Below are 16,750 nucleotides of genomic sequence, written 5' to 3'. Positions count from 1 at the left end.
TTCATTTTATTACTCAAGTTTAAGAGTGCTTGAGGTTTGTATGTGTGCTAAACTGCTGGGTGTTGTAGCAAACTTTCAACCAGAAGATGTCACTAAAAATATACAACATCTATTAAAAGATACAGTTTAAAGTTTAGCTGCTCAGGATCAAACTCCATCAAGGAACCTTTCAAATTCACTGATGTAAAGGCAGAAGGACAGTGAGTAGTTATATCATCTGCCATCAACCCTGCAGTGTTGGGGAGCCCGGCTAGTTGGGAGTCGGGTTTTTGTTTTAAAATGTGAAAAAAAGGATAAAAAAAAAAACTTTTTAAAAATTTCTGCTGCTTTAGTTAAACTTAACTGTGACAAAGACATTATTTTATTTTATTTAATACACATTACAAATAATCAACATCTCTTGTTTTTCTTGTGCTGACTACTATTTTCTGTAAGAAAGACTCGGTCACATGATCCTTTTTAAACAGTGAGATGATGCTGCAGATTCAGTTAATTTCAGTTAATTGAATTACTGAGGTGAAGTAAATCTGCAGTTTTTTCCAGTTATACTGACAGACCAAACAGTTCATGACAAACTAAATTACACATATCTCTAAATCTATCTTCTTCATACTATTTTTTCATGAGCACTGTTTGTTCGTAACACAAGACTCCACAGAAAAATCAGAAAAATGCATTTGATCTCGGCCATTATGCTGCTGCTGCACCAGAGTTAAAAAAGGATCAAGTTAAATCTACTAATGTTTTTGATTTTTTTCTTTTACTTTTTAAAAATAATTTCTTTTGTCAGACTTCATAACTCCCCAAATTTTCCCCCTTAATTATATTATTTTTTGTAAAATTTGTACTACTAAATAAAACAAAACTAAAACTAAATCAATCAATCAAAGACTGTGCTATCTAGACAGCTAATTAAATGTAGCTTATATAATTATATAATTTAATTCCTCAAATGTTACCACAGACAAGTTATAATCTTGTTGTTATTTCATCACTTTTAACAGTCAGTAAATATGGATGAAATGAGGCCAAAACCTGACTACAGGCTCGCTTGTGGTCACTGGACAGTTGTAAACATATCCCTGTAGCTCAGTGGTTCCTCTCCAGTATCACAGTTTGTCTCATCTGCAGATGACATAAACTAATTCATGAAAACACAACATACTGATATTTACTGAAGTTTTTCACTAGAAAATGACAGAAAACAACAAAGAGTCTTCGTTTAAAGGAACATGTTTAAAAGAAATTATTTAGAACAGTCGAAGAATCTGAGAACTCGTTTCTGAGTGAATGAGACAGAAATCAGTTGGTGTTTCACTGACAGGGGGAGCTTCTTCATACTAAACAGGACACAGAGACACTGATGCATTAGGATTGAAACCAAATCCAGGATAAATAGGTTCAGTGAATGTGGTGTTAAAGGTGTGGAGGTGAATCAGAGTGTCAGAGGAGACTCTGTAGAAGGACAGAACACCAGCAGGACAGTCCACGTACACGGCTACTCTGTTAGAGGCAGAAGAGGTGGAGGAGGAGTAGGAGGAAGACATGCTTCTGTTATTGTGCCACACAGAACGAGGGCGACCATCACTGTAGCATTCCAGTCTCCAGGACTGATCGTTCCTTCCAAACACGCAGTCTTTACTGTCGCCTTTCCTTTCAATTCCTCTGTAACTCACTGATATATCAATCCCTCCACTCCACTCGACCTCCCAGTAACAGCGACCAGTCAGACCATCTGTACACAGCAGCTGATACCAGTAATCAAATCTGTCTGGATGATCAGGATATGACTGAACCTCCTTCACCTGTGTCACCTTCCTGTTGTTGTCGGACAGTTTGAGGTATTTGTTTATTGTGTTTGTGTCGATTGTGAGTTGACAGGAATCTGGTGGAGACAACAAACACAACAATGTTGTAGTTTTGATGACATCAGAGATGTGACTGAGTGATGCAACAGTTTGAAAATAGTTAAATCTGTGCTGCTTTGATTTTATGAATGTTAAAAACTTACACTTCCTCAGACCGTCTGGTCGCAACCATCGGACTCCAGCCGGCTCCACCCTGAGAGGAGGAGAGAGGTGAGACCACCGTCTTTCAGCATGCACACACAGTGCAACTTTTTCACAAAGACACTTTCATAGATTTTCAGTTCTTTGAGGTGGCAGTTGGATTGTTTTTCACAGCAGTAAATCCATAACATCAAACCTTGGTTCAACAATTTTGCTGAGCACTGTATTGATAATATGATAATAAGCGAAGAGAATATCATCAAGATCCTTTTGCTACCCTCATTCATTACTTTTATTGAGGTGCTGCTTAAGTCAGCACTGAATAACTCATATATGTCCTTTACTAGCATACTCATATGTTTATTGCAGATACTGTACTCAGTTATTTTATTTTATTATGCACTCAGTTATTTTATTCTGTCCTCTTCTTGTTTGCTTTAAAATGACAGAGAACATTAATCACTCTGTGACCTTTTATTGGTATTTACTGATTTTTTGCAGGCCTTTGGCCCTATAATATCAGTCCATTTTAAATGAGTTTTGCCTCAGAGAAGATGTCAGCATGTTCCTGAGATCATGCAATCATTTTCATGCCTGAGGGCCCAAAGATTACAGGCATCAAATGCTGATTTACAGCCTTCAGCATAAATACATCATTACTGGTAAACTTGACTAACGTTTCTGTCGGAGCACAAAAAAAAGCCCCGGCATTTCTGATTGCTCAGGTCATATCTGCATGAAACAAACAGGAACATAGTGAGGACACAGAAAATGTTTCCCGCACTGTTAAACAATTTCCTCATACCTTAGAGTTTCTAGCTTCCAGCATGGATCCTTCAGTCCACTTAACAACAGCTTCATTCCTGAGTCTCCTGGATGATTATAGCTCAGATCCAGCTCTTTCAGATGGGAGGGGTTGGCGCTTAGAGCTGAAGCCAGAGGAATACATCCTCGCTCTGTGATCAGACAGCCTGACAGACTGAAGACACAAAAAACAACAATCTATCTGTTAACATTTCACTGAAGCTTTTTTCTTTTTCTGATTCAATGCCATCTATTTATTCACTTCAGTTTAGCTATATTTATAAGTGATAATTAAGACAGATAACACCAGTTGTCTTAAATTGTGTAATGATGCACATCTACTTTTGGAAAATCTAGGAACTACATTGATCCAAGAATTACAGGGACAGCAAAAGACTCTGTTGGTTAAATATGATGCCATGAGGTCGATATATGATGGTGCCTGAACATTCAGGCATTGTACATAAGAATGACTCTGGAAAGATTATGTTTCTAAATTTACTGATATTTTGATCAGTATTGTTTGTTGTTGTTCTTTAATTATAAAAAACAATCCCTAATAATAATTATTCTGTGTTATTGCTAGTCCAGAGAACTTTGTATAACATAAAAATACATTTGAGCCCTGTAGAAGTTGAAGAAAGACGTTTACATGAACAAACTGGAATCAATCAGATAAACAGCATTCAAATCACAGTAGCCAATTTCCTTCAACAACATTGTATTCTAGCCTCTGTAGTATAACACACTATATCAAATGCTGCAGTGAGGTCTAGGAAGACAAGCACAGAGATGAGTCAAGAAGATCACCATTAACCTTCAATAGTGCTCTTTCTGTGTTATAATGAACTCTAGAGCCTAAAACTGAGCTACAAGAACTCTTGAAATGTTTTTAATAAAGGGAAGATTAGACATTAACCTACAATTAGCTTAGAAGCTAATAAAGATAAATTCCACCTTGAAATTGAACTGTCTATGCAATAATATAATTACAATTTTAAAGCATCACTAGAAAAGTCAGATTCCTGACCTCAGAGTTTCCAGTGTACAATGCAAACTCTCCAGTCCAACAGAGAGAAGTTTCACTCCCGAATCCTGCAGGTCGTTATTACTCATGTCCAGCTCTGTCAGACTAAAGGACCGGCAGCTGAGAACTGAAGTCAGAGCTTCACAGCTTCTCTCTGAGAGGTTACAACCACTCAGTCTGAAAAAAAAAAAAACCCAAATATGTAAAGCTTTTATTTTGAAACTCTATGAGGAAAAACGAATATTTCCTTAATAAAGTCAGGATTTGGGAATAAGTAAATAAATTTAAGTCTAGACCAAAACCAGAAACTTTAACATTTGCTTAATGATTCAAAATACTTATACAAAGCTAGCAAATATAGTTCAGTACTAACTTCACTGGTACAGTCATACATTACTGCTGGTCATTTTCCTGATTTTAAACTGTGATTATTGTTCCTATGTACAGCTCCTTATTTAATCATATAATCAGAATCAGAATACTTTATTAATCCCGAAGGAAATTAGGGTTACAGCAGGCAGCACGCTAATGGCGCATGTGCACTTACAAAGGAACCCTCTGACCAAACTTACACAAACATCCCATTGGGAGACATGTCAGAAAGGTAGGCTGATAGGAAAAAAACAACGAAAATACACAACATGAGGTGAGAGGAGGAGAAAAAAAACTCCACTCAGACTGAGCTCCTAATGGGAGAACAGTCTGATAACAAAAAAAAACACCTCAGCTTGAAAAGCACATGACTATCAATACACCATAGAAACACAAGACAAGCAACAGGGGCGGGTAAAGGGTAAGAGAGAGCCGGTGTAGACAGCGCATCCAGTCCTGTAGCATGTCTGCACTGGTCCAGTCGACTGCCATCTTCCCCGGGAGGGGGACAAGCATCGAAGGCGTTTGGAAAGGGGGGTGTATAAGTGTATGTGTGTATATGTGTGTGTGTGTGTGTGTGTGTGTGTGTGTGTGTGTGTGTGTGTGTGTGTCTCCAGAGTTCAGCTGAGACAGTGTCCTTCGCCCTGCCAGGCTAAGTAAACAGTCTTCCAGCCAACCCAGGTGGCCTGATAGGAAGAACAGTCTGAGCACAGTCCGTTATCAGGGTGTTTTTGTTCAGCTCCAGCCTTGAGACCGCAGCTGGCGCCGGAGTGATAGCCCCATGAAGTAATGGTGATTTTTACTTTAGTGCGAACAACTCATATGAATTTCAGAGCTGTTCTAATAGTCCGACACTGGTCTCTCAATCTCCCGTTGGAGAGGTGTGAGCTTCTCCATGATGTTATCAAACTTACGCTCGGAGATGTTGAGAACTCAAGCAGATTCTGAGAACTCACGACTGCAGTGAGCTTCTCCAAGATGTAACAAACCTTAATGCAGCCTTTTAGTTCACCCTCTTTCTAAAACAGGCAGTTTGGCCCTTTTCTCTTTTAAAACCACTCTTCCTAAAGGCTCACTTCTTTTTTGATTGGTCTGTTTCAGGAAGCAAGAAGGACAGCACTCAATGTTTGGGAGCCCCTCCTCCTCTGCCTTGTACTTTAGTTGCTCTGAAAATACCAGGATTTAGGAGTTAGTAATCTGAACACTGTCTATCAAAAACAGTGTCCCTATAAAAAGCTGTGGAGTCCATTTTGTCCTCCTAACTAGATACTATTATAGCAGACATAACAGAGATTTAAACAAGGAGGAAGGGAATATGCTGAAGGTTAGTCACACTGAGACTGAGCTATGTGTAGTAACATCAAAAGAAGATAAAGCTACAGTCTGCTGACTAAATTATATGAGTTAGAATTGAAAAACAAACCTCCTGACTTAAAAACAACACCTGATTCTGAGAGATCAGACCTGTGTTGCTGTCACTAGGTTCTCAGTCACCCAGGTCATGGTAGTCTTAGGAGTTTGAAAAAGAAAGCAACCGAATTTCTTAAAGACCTATTTTCTTATTTTCTTTTCTCTTAACCACAGGCCCAAACTGAGGGTAATTTATCTATAATGACATTTTTCATAAATGCTAATACTTTCTGTTGTTATGAAACATGAAAACTATCCAATAATTGATTGTGAGTGCAGATGATCATTTAATTTAAAAGTTACGCCTATGTCAGCAGTGTAAAGTGCCAGCACCCATTACACTGCTTAGGTTTCTTGCTTTCCTGCTTTTCAATATTTTCAAAACAAAAGGATGAGAACGTGTTTGCTTACAGAGCTTTGTTGGAGGCTTTGATCACTGGCAGCAGCCTCAGCAGAGCCTCCTCTGAAGCAGAGTATTTCTTCAGGTCAAACACATCCAGATCTTCCTCTGATGACAGTAAGATGAAGACCAGAGCTGACCACTGAGCAGGAGACAGTTTCTCTGTAGACAGTCTTCCTGAACTCAGGGATTGTTGGATCTCATCTACTAGAGAACGATCATTCAATTCATTCAGACAGTGGAACAGATTGATGCTTTTCTCTGCAGACAGATTCTCATTGATCTTCTCCTTGATGTACTTGACTGTTTGCTGACTGGTCTGTGAGCTACTTTCTGTCTGTGTAAGAAGGCCTTGTAGGAGACTCTGATTGGTTTGTAGTGAAAGTCCCAGGAGGAAGCGGAGAAACAGGTCCAGGTGTCCGTTTGTACTCTGTAAAGCTTTGTTCACAGCATTATGGTAGAAGGGAGTGAGATCTTTTGTTTTAGACTTCTGGGATGCTATCTTTTCCTCTTCCAGAAGATTAATTCCAGAGTTGATAAAAGTCAGATGGACATGAAGACCAGCCAGAAATTCCTGGAGGCTCAAATGGATGAAGCAGAAAACCTTGTCCTGGTACAGTCCTCTCTCCTCTTTAAAGATTTGTGTGAACACTCCCGAACACACTGATGCTGCTCTGATATCGATGCCACAGTCTGTCAGATCTGATTCATAAAAGATCAGGTTTCCTTTCTGCAGCTGTTCAAAAGCCAATTTTCCCAGAGACTCCATCATCTTCCTGCTCTCTGGACTCCAGTGTGGATCTGTTTCAGCTCCTCCATCATACTTGACCTTTTTTACTTTGGCCTGAACCACCAGGAAGTGGATGTACATCTCAGTCAGGGTCTTGGGCAGCTGTCCTCCCTCTCTGGTTTTCAGCACATCCTCCAGAACTGTAGCAGTGATCCAGCAGAAGACTGGGATGTGGCACATGATGTGGATGCTTCGTGTTCTCTTGATGTGGGAGATGATTCTACAGGCCTGCTTCTTATCTCTGAATCTCTTCCTAAAGTACTCCTCTTTCTGCGGGTCAGTGAACCCTCTAACCTCTGTCACCATGTCAACATATTGAGGAGGGATCTGACTGGCTGCTGCAGGGCGTGTGGTTACCCATAGGCGAGCAGAGGGAAATAGATTCCGTCTGATGAGGTTGGTCAGAAGCACATCCATTGAGGTGGACTCTGTAACATCAGTCAGCGTCTCAATGTTTTGGAAGTCTAGAGGAAGTCGACACTCATCCAGACCATCTAAGATGAACACAACCTGGAAGTCTTCAAAGCTGCAGATTCCTGATCCTTTGGTTTCAGGAAAGAAGTTTTGAATAAGGTCTACCAAGCTGAACTTTTTCTCTTTCAGCACATTCAGCTCTCTGAAAGTGAATGGAAACATGAACTGGATGTCCTGGTTCGCTTTGTCTTCAGCCCAGTCCAGCGTGAACTTCTGTGTTAAGACTGTTTTCCCAATCCCAGCCACTCCCTTTGTCAGCATGGTTCTGATTGGTTCATGTCTTTCAGGTGAGCCTTTAAAGATGTCTTCTTGTCTGATTGTTGTTTCTGAACTATCTGATTTCTTGGATACTGTTTCAATCTGTCTGACCTCGTGTTCATCATTGACCTCTGTGGTCCCTCCCTCTGTGATGTAGAGCTCGGTGTAGATCTGATTCAGCAGGGTTGGATTTCCTGCTTTAGCGATCCCCTCAAACACACACTGGAACTTCTTCTTCAGTTTTGATTTAAGCTCACTTTGACTCGATTGGAAGTTCCTAAAAGACATTTCTAAAGTAACAAACAGACAAAAAATATAAGTCAAGGACTTATCAAGTTCATATGTTGTGAGTAAATATTGGTCCAGTAATAAATGTCCCATTTATCAAACAGCATGAATCCTCTTACTGCTCTGCAGACGGTCAGCGAGCTCCTCCTGCTTCATTCTCCTAAGAAAGAGCAGTGTGATCTTCACCAATGCTTCTCGGCTGCTCCTCCTCTGCTCTTCATCCTCACTCTCTAACATCTTCTCATCCTCCCTCTGACTCTCTAAGAATTCTGGGTAATCTGGAGTCAGAACCTTCTGGATCGTCTTCAGTTCATTCTTCACAAAAGTGACAATGCTGTCCTCCAGCAGCTGCAACAGAATACTTTATAAATTACCTGGTCACTCCATAAACACAAGCAGCTGCAACACATAGGGAAATAAAAAAAAAAGAATTGAAAAGTATAAAGACCCAGGAACAGTAAAGAGAACAAAACGCAAACTACAAAAGAGAAAAGACAAAATGCAGTGATGATTTATAAATGCTTAAGCAGTAAAAGAGGGGAGTAAAGACATAATCAGTGCATCATGGGAAGTCCTCCAGGAGCCCAAGCCTTCAGCAGCATAACTAAGTGATGGTTCATGATCACCTCACCCAGTCCTCACTATAAGCTTCATCAAACAGCAAAGTTTTAAGGCTAATCTTAAAACTAGAGCAGGCATCTGTCTCCTGAACACAAACTGAGAGCTGTTTCCACAGGAGAGAGTCCTAACAGCTGAACGTTTTCTCTTCTATTTTACTTTCAGAAACTCTAAAGTGCACTTTTGGGATAATAAGGTACAGTAACAAAGTAGAAATACTTTGTACTTAAGTAAAAATTGTAGGTATCTTCAGTATTTATTTTTCTGACAACTTTTTCTTTTACTCCCTACAAATAAACACAAATATTTGTACTTACTACTCCTTAAATTTTCAAAACAGACTTGTTACTTTTGGTTCATCTACAGCATTTATACTCAGGGGTTTAAGTGGGCTGGAATGGTGCATGTGTCCATAAACTGTGGTCATGGTACTTAAACATTTAGTTAGTGCTACAGAAGAGGAGCGAGCATAAAGGAAGTAACATTGTTTTAACTGTCAGGTAATTTAATATTTGACATTTCTATCAGCTCCACAAACATCAGGAAACACAAACTGTTTGTGTGCAGTTTGTCAGTGTGTTGCAAGCTAAAGGTCCAGCTGCTGTTTTTCACAGGGAGAGAAAAGTGTGAGATAAGATGAAGAAAAGACAGGAGAGGAGGAAGAGAAGTTAGATTTAAAGGTAAGGCCTGCTCAGTGACACAGTTGTCATTTTTAACCACATATTGGATCTGTACATGATGTGTTTTGATAAATAATGTATTTTAATATTGTCAATCATCCTGCAAAACAAACTAAGCTATACTTATTTTGCGTTATTCAAATGTTGCATGAAAACACTGGTAGTTTGTAAAGAGGTTAGCTTTCTGTGACTTTATTGCAAATTCATTTTATTTTTATTTTTGCACAGCGGCCGGTCAGTGTTGGGTTACATCAAGCGTAGTAGACTAACATGCATTTAAGATAATAATAGCTAGATTCATTCAAATAGCTGGTTAAACTGCTGCCAGTTTGTTGAATTCAGATTAAATCAGCTGATCACAGCCTGTGCAAAGATTTACTGAAGCTCACAATAAAAAAAATTTGTGAGTTGTGATTCTTTTCCCCACACTGAGCCACTACACCACAAACTGTGCTCTCCTCACATGCCAGCTCCAACTTTAACCCCTGACTGTACTCATTTTCCTCTTTAGATGTGCAGGCAAAGTCCAGGCAACAGAAAACAGTTCTTTGTTTTTAAATTCTCTTTCACTGCATGTGACCTAAATAACAGAATGAAATTGAGTAAATTTATTAGAATTAAAATTATGATTTGAATAATATTTGTATTCTCATGTACTAATGTATAAGGTTCAGTTAGCTTTGTACACAAATGGTTAGTAGAAATGTCCTTCAAGGAGATACTTGCTACTTTCTTACTTTGAGTATATTGCAGAGCCAGTACTTGTTCACTTTTACCTAAGTAATGAAGTTTCTTCAGTACTTCTACTGGAGTATTTCAGATACCCAGGTATCTGTAATACTACTTAAGTACAGAATATCTGTACTTTTACCACATCTGGTTCTATATGAGAGCTGCACAGTACAAAACAGGATCATTGTCATCTCTCGTGATCAGACACGTTTTTTAACAAAATGGTTTCCAATTATCTATCTGCCCAACTAGTTTACTAGACACTAACCAGCAGCTGAAGAAAAACATGTATCTGTAGAAGTAAAATTAGTCACCAGTAAGGCTAAACCACAAAGTTTTATATTCTTCTGTAAAAATAAGTTTAGTATTAAACTGTGCTTAATTGTGCTTTCACTCCACCTTACCTCACCAATGCTAGAAGAAACTAGTGTTTGTCATATGTACCATGTACAGCATGCAGATTAGAGCAGGCTGAAATTTGACACAAGCGTTCTGTTTTTAAGGAGAACCAGCTCTACCTCCTGAATCACAACCCACACACTCAACTTCGAAATAACTAAGAAGAGAATAAATGTAAAAGTAGCTGTTGTGCATGTACAAACCACAAATATGGAGTCCAGGTGTGTTTGATGCTGCTGGTCAGACCGACCACTGGGGACCTCTGAGGTCTCCTGATCCACTCTGTGGAGGAATCATGAAGCGAAAGTATAATTCCACAAAACACCATAAACAGCAACCTAAGGTGCCACTGGTCTTCCACATTATACCAAAAAACACCCAAACTAACAAAACAGTGCCTTCCTGCTAATGCCTGGAGCTCTGAGGGCACCCTGTGTTATCTGACACAGACAGTGAAAACAATAAATGCCCTTGTTAGATTTGTATTGTTCATTGTCATTTATGCTTAGAAATATTTACTCATATATGCTTAGAAGTATATAATCATTTGTAGATTGAAAGAATGTCTCATCCTAGGAGGCCTGTAACAACTCTGTGTAGCATGAAGAGGGGGGGTGCGTTCACTCCTCTTCAGAGTGTTCTGGCATAGATCACACACCTCCTACGAGAGGTCGTATCTTCTCTTGCTGATATATGGTATAGCAAACACACGTATATCTGTTTGAGTGTAAGGGCCTTTTGTTCAGATGTACTGCTAGACTCCTGGCACCAGCTTTGGGGAGTCTTCACGGGGTCACATCTTGTCTTTCAAGGATCCTGATAGTTGATATGTGTTGGGGGTGCATGGACCATTACAATGTTTATTAACCTCAGAACTCCGTCATCAACCACAGTGTTGCTATGAGATGGGGTGGCTAAGAGGAAGCTCATGAGAGAAAGGGAAACAGTCAGTTAGGCTCATTATAGACAAGAAAGGCTCAAATTAAGACTGTTGTGTTTGTGGAAAAACTCCAGCACACACAAAATCACATATAAACACAGAAGCATGTATGAAAAGAGCCGGTCTGACGGGAAACATTTGGAGAAGTTATTCAGAAATAACAGAATCAGTTAGAGATTTAGATGCAGATTACCTCTCCACAACAGAAGCTTCTTCTTTAAATGTAATATCATACTGCTTTGAATGGCTGCTCTGTAATGACACAGGGCTGGGGTCAGGCTTCTGATGGATACTGAAAGAAAAATAATATCTGGTAAAATCCTCTCACACAGAAAATGCTAAAAGAAAAAGAAATGTGAATACATGTTCATGTAAATAATGAGAATGAAAGAAAATATGAAATTACAAATGTAGACGAGTTTACAATAGAATTAAATATTTAAAAAATATCTAAATCTTAAACAACTAAAACATTTTGAAATATTATTTAAACCTAATTAAATAGTGAGAACTACTCACTATGTGTCAGATGAATGTGCAATGAAATTAACTGAGCTGCCATGACATGAAACATTTCTCAAATTTATTTAGAAAAACGGATTCAGTTCGAACATTTGGACACAGTTTACCTCTCCATAGCAGAAGCTTCTTCTTTAAATGTAATATCATACTGCTTTGAATGGCTGTTTCTTAAGGACACACAGCTGGGTTCAGCTCGCTGCTGGAAACTGAAAGAAAAAAATATTCAGTGAAATCATCTTGGACAGAAAATCCTAAAAGAAAAAATGTGATTATACATGTTTGAATAATGAGTGAGAATGAATGATGAGTAAAACTATGAAATTACATTTGTAGACCACGTTATATTAGAAATGGCTAACAAACAATCAAAATCTTATAAAACTCAAACAATTTATCTTGTGAAATATTTTTCTGATTAAATCCTGAGAATGACTTACTCTGTGTTACACGAATGTCTTTGACATATTAAATAATTTTCTGCTCAGTTCGTTCTTTAACTTTAGGTCCAGGTCAACATTTAGTTTTTCTGTAAATAATGATGATGCAGTGATGTGAATGCTCAGCTGCGATATTTAGAGATGTCATCTCACCTCTGAGCTTTGGGCTGGATCTCATGTTCCTCACACAGATTGGTTTTACAGGGCGGGTCTCCCTCCTCTCTGTCCTCACGCTCATCCATGCTGTGGAATACCACATCAGCTCACACACACTTTCTACTTTCATCTGCAGAGGAAACACAAATTATTCATATGAACATCAACTGAAATCCTTCTTTCCTATACTGAACATTACAAAGTAACACACTACTGTAATCACATGCCAATTATGCGGTCACTTACATTACAAATGTTTGATGATTTATCAATCAGGTGAGACAGAAAGTAAAATAAAAACACTTTTGCTGCAGCAGCTTTTCAGGAGTGAGTTTATGACATTGTTTTTATTTCCCAAAAGGACACGAGCACGATGGCTAAATGCAAACAGTGTCCAGAACAGAAACAACCACATTATGCTGAAATTATGCAGACAACATGCAAAGACACAGCTACCCAAAAACACACAGTGATGATAATACTGACTGAATGCTGACTACAGCCCTGCAACAAGACCCTGAACTGTTTCTACCTGTTTAGGCTGAACAGTTTAATCACTCTGGTGATCCCACTTAAGTCTCTTTAGCTGTTTTTTAACGTTTATTTGCATTTTTCACTTTCCGTTCACACTGCAGGTAAACACTAAAAAAAAGACTGCAAGTGTTTCCTCATTGTTTGTGTTAGTGTGTGAGACTGTAGCTTGCTCATTTTTAGACCGTGTGTTTCAGGTTATTTTCTGGAATAACAAGAAAGGAATGTAATGAAAGTAACAAGAAAGTAGGTAATGTAATGGAGAATGTAATGACCTACTTTGATTACTTTCTCCAGCAAGTATTTAAGCAATGCACAGCATGACTTTTTAGAAAAGTAATGAGTAATGTGTAATACATTACTTGTTTTCAGTAAGGACTCCAACACTGGTGCTGAACGGGGAGTCATCTTGTCGCACACGTGATGACTGCCCGACACACCTGTTTACTGTGAATGGAAGCTTCAATCCACTGATACTCAGTCAGTGAAACACGTCTGAACATTTTCTATCTTTTAAGCTGATCCATGATTCAGAGCACCAGCGGTGTTAAAGCTACACAATAATTAATCCTGGTTACTTTTCAGAAAACTGTGCACACACTGATTTGCTGTTAATAAGAAGCATTTTCCATCTAATAACAATCTATCTCTGTAAATTCCAGGATTAATGTGGACAGCCATCCAGAGCTGCAACTAAACATTATATTCACCATTAACCATCGTTTAGATTTGTTGTTGTTTCATAAAATGTCAAAAGCTGGTGAATGCAGCATCACTAGTCTAAAATATTTAGTTTAGTATCATGAAGAACAAAGATATACATCAAGCCCTCCCAGCAGATTTTGCTTCAAAACACAAATGATTAACAACGATCTGGATGTTTAGGATTCCTTTACTGTCAGTTAATCATGTGATGGCTGCAGCTCTACAGTCAATACTTATTTTCGTATGTTTTAGCAGAGTGGAAAGCTGCTGAAACTTAGAATCATGTCAGCGAAACACTGAACATTTGTAAAAACCTGAACTTGACAATCTGACTAAATCGCTAAAATCGAGCTTTAATGTAGTTTTATTTTCAAAGACGTGAAAGGAAAAAGTGGCACTCTGCTCTTACAAGACATAAAAACTCATTATAGTTTGTTTTCCGAAGACGTCCACCACACATCAGCTGCTTATCATGTTTGATTTCAACTGTGTGGATTTCTGTTCAAACACAGCGATCCAGCGTTTGTCCTGATGTACGAGACGGATAAGATGACCGCATCTTGCGCAAAAATCACAGCCAGAAAGCAAGACGAACTGTTAGAGAAAGAATCAAAGCAAACTCACAGGTTCTTCAAACATTGCATAAGAGAAAGAATCTCCGCTCCATACCGGAAACTAAACACTGACGCACAGGTGAGCTGCTTCCTGAGAGGAGGCTGGACTCCACCTGAAACAGGTGACTTTAATGACTTTGTTTAAATCTTTAAACTGATCGGATTTGTTTCTAAATTTTGGGAAACAGTAGCTACGTTATTGCACATGATGTGACGCTAACCGGCTCCGAAGCAGGTTAAGACCGAGGTTAGAGATCATCAGGTATGAAATCACCGCCTACTGCTCCTCCAGAAAATAGCGTCACCTTTTCCGGTGTTGGTATCTGTCGGACGTCTGTGTGCGAACATCAGGAGCGTGTCACAGAAATGTCCATGTATTCATTTGGGGATTTTAATCTGCTGCTGAGTCTCTTGTGAGGAGACAGAGTTGGGACCATATCTAAAGAGACAGAGAAAAACATTTCAGGAAGTTGATTTACCTGGATCAGCTTAGGAGTGACCATATTTTGATTTCATGAAGAACTTGCTTAAAGAAACATATTTAACATATTTAAATGATGCCTTCTCTGTGCGGTTTATGAATTCTGAAATAAAATGTGTCATATACGCTTTTACAAGTCAACAAGTGCAAAAAAAATAACTTAAAAACCTATGGAGCCTACAGAAATAATGCCTCATCTGCATAAGAAAAATTACCAGTACTGGGCCGGTACGAAGGATTTTTTTTTTTTTTTTTTGCAGTTCGTCTGAAAAGATGCACTTGCGCGTTGGGATCTATTAAACATGATTGGGCGCGTTGCTGCGCGCTGTCTGTCCCGTCTGTGTGCGCAGAACAAGCGCTCACAAAGCAGCAGTTCGGGGATGACTTCACACACATGGGACCTCTGTCGGAATATATGATCAATCTCAACCCCCCAGACGCCCCGGACGGAACGTGAACAATGAACCTGTCCGGGAAAAGGGGACGGTGGGTCACCCTGAGGTTATTTATATATAATTTTACTCTTTTTTTTTTTTTTTTTTTTTTTTTTTTTTTTTTAATTTTACTATTTATTTATATCACCGGTGCAAGTTTTTGAGCACACTTGTTGCCAACGCAGTTATCTGAGTGGTCGAATCTGTTTATGCACAAGACTAAAATAAAATTTAAAAAATAAAATAAAGGGGACACAACACAATGTAACTCCAAGTCAATCAAACATCTGTGAAATCAAACTGCCCACTTAGCAACACTGATTGAAAATCAGTAGTACATCAGGAGATGTGGAGGAGGCCGTAGGAGGGCAACAATCCAGCAGCAGGACCTACCTCCACCTTTGTGCAAGGTGGAACAGGAGGAGCACTGTCAGAGCCTGCAAAATGACCGCCAGCAGGCCACAAATGTGCATGTGTCTGCTCAAACGGTCAGAAAGAGACTCCATGAGGGTGGCATGAGGACCTGATGTCCACATGTGGGGGTTGGTACACTGTAAAATATAACTTGTTGTTTCAGCTTAAAAATTTGATGTAAAGGGCTGCCTTAAAATTTTAAGTTAAGTCAAGAAATAGAGTTTGTTCTTGTAACACAACCAAATGCTATGTTGATGAAAAATCCCGTTGTCTAAACTTTCGTCTTAGTTTAGTTGACTGAGATTTGTTAGTCAGTTCAACTCCTTTAATTGTCATTTTTACTTAGGAAAACTCTTTCAGCTAAATTAAAATAATCTATTGTTTACACTCTTGTCCTACTTCAGTTGACTTGGGTTTTTTAGTTAATTCAAATACTTTAGTAGTTCTTTTAACTTAGGAATCTATTTTAGCTTAACTAACATAATCTGTTAGCTAAGTTGATTTAAGTTTATTAATTAACTGAGCTCCTTAAGGTAGCTGAGTGAACTCGTATATCAGTTTCATTTTAATTATCAGAGTTGATTGACTGGATGTAAAGAAAAATGTGTATTGAACATCTTAAGTATTTTCTTTTTAGCTTTTCAACATCCATTTCAGCAAAACTACCTGTTAGGTTTATCTTAGATCTCAGGTTTAAATATCTACATTCCTTTAAATTAATTTTCTGTTGTTTACAGAACCCCCCCCCCACAGATTCCATTAAAGTGTATCTGATCATTTCATGCAGAAAGTTTGTCTTAAGAACATGACAAGACAATTACTCATGAGCACCCAACATTCACCATTTATTGTGCCATCTTAGTCATCTGAGAAACAGAAAAATCAGTGACGTAGCTCATCAGGCTCACAATCCATCAAAACTCAAAGGTTGCTCCCTGTGAAACAATAAATTTGAACTTGGTCTTGAGCCCCGTTTGGGTGAAGATTAAATTCTGACCAATACTCTAGGAGCAGTAGTGATTCTTGTGAATTGTGGACAGCTGGTCAACAGAACCCTCACCATGGCATGAGCTTATCAGACTTTCAACAGGATGAGATAAAAACTGCTGTGTTAAAAGTAACAACATAAAGTCTGCATTAATGTAATGTATCAACGGGACACTTGCTATTTTAGAAAAGTTATTCTTTACATTTGCAAAATTTTTCAACTTCATTGTGCTCAGTCACACCTGTTAGCATAAAACTTGAAATATTA

General features: G+C 38.6%; 1 protein-coding gene across 3 annotated transcripts; it reads right to left on the bottom strand.

Annotated features, from left to right (window-relative positions):
- Window positions 1–332: 332 nt before the first annotated feature.
- Window positions 333–14,538, bottom strand: LOC116320883 (NLR family CARD domain-containing protein 3-like). Of its 3 annotated transcripts, none has more exons than XM_039617550.1 (10): window positions 12,314–12,445; window positions 11,831–11,929; window positions 11,395–11,493; window positions 10,465–10,543; window positions 7,952–8,180; window positions 6,034–7,834; window positions 3,844–4,017; window positions 2,815–2,988; window positions 2,012–2,061; window positions 333–1,885 (listed from the first exon to the last, which is right to left on the bottom strand). In XM_039617550.1, the coding sequence occupies exons 1-10, from the start codon at window positions 12,400–12,402 to the stop codon at window positions 1,341–1,343; spliced, it is 3,339 nt and encodes a 1,112-aa protein (XP_039473484.1). In that variant the 5' UTR covers window positions 12,403–12,445; the 3' UTR covers window positions 333–1,340. The 3 variants fall into 3 exon arrangements, with proteins under 3 accessions (XP_039473484.1, XP_039473485.1, XP_039473486.1); XM_039617551.1 differs by lacking the exon at window positions 12,314–12,445 and adding an exon at window positions 12,161–12,299; XM_039617552.1 differs by lacking the exons at window positions 333–1,885; window positions 2,012–2,061; window positions 2,815–2,988; window positions 3,844–4,017 and adding exons at window positions 4,801–5,378; window positions 14,472–14,538 and having other exon boundaries at window positions 12,314–12,446.
- Between the last annotated feature and the right edge of the window lie 2,212 nt (window positions 14,539–16,750).

This window comes from Oreochromis aureus, linkage group 9 (assembly GCF_013358895.1).
Source record: "Oreochromis aureus strain Israel breed Guangdong linkage group 9, ZZ_aureus, whole genome shotgun sequence".
Taxonomy (NCBI): domain Eukaryota; kingdom Metazoa; phylum Chordata; class Actinopteri; order Cichliformes; family Cichlidae; genus Oreochromis; species Oreochromis aureus.
The sequence above is the reverse complement of the archived record's forward strand: the minus strand, read 5'-3'. Positions and strand labels throughout refer to the sequence as shown.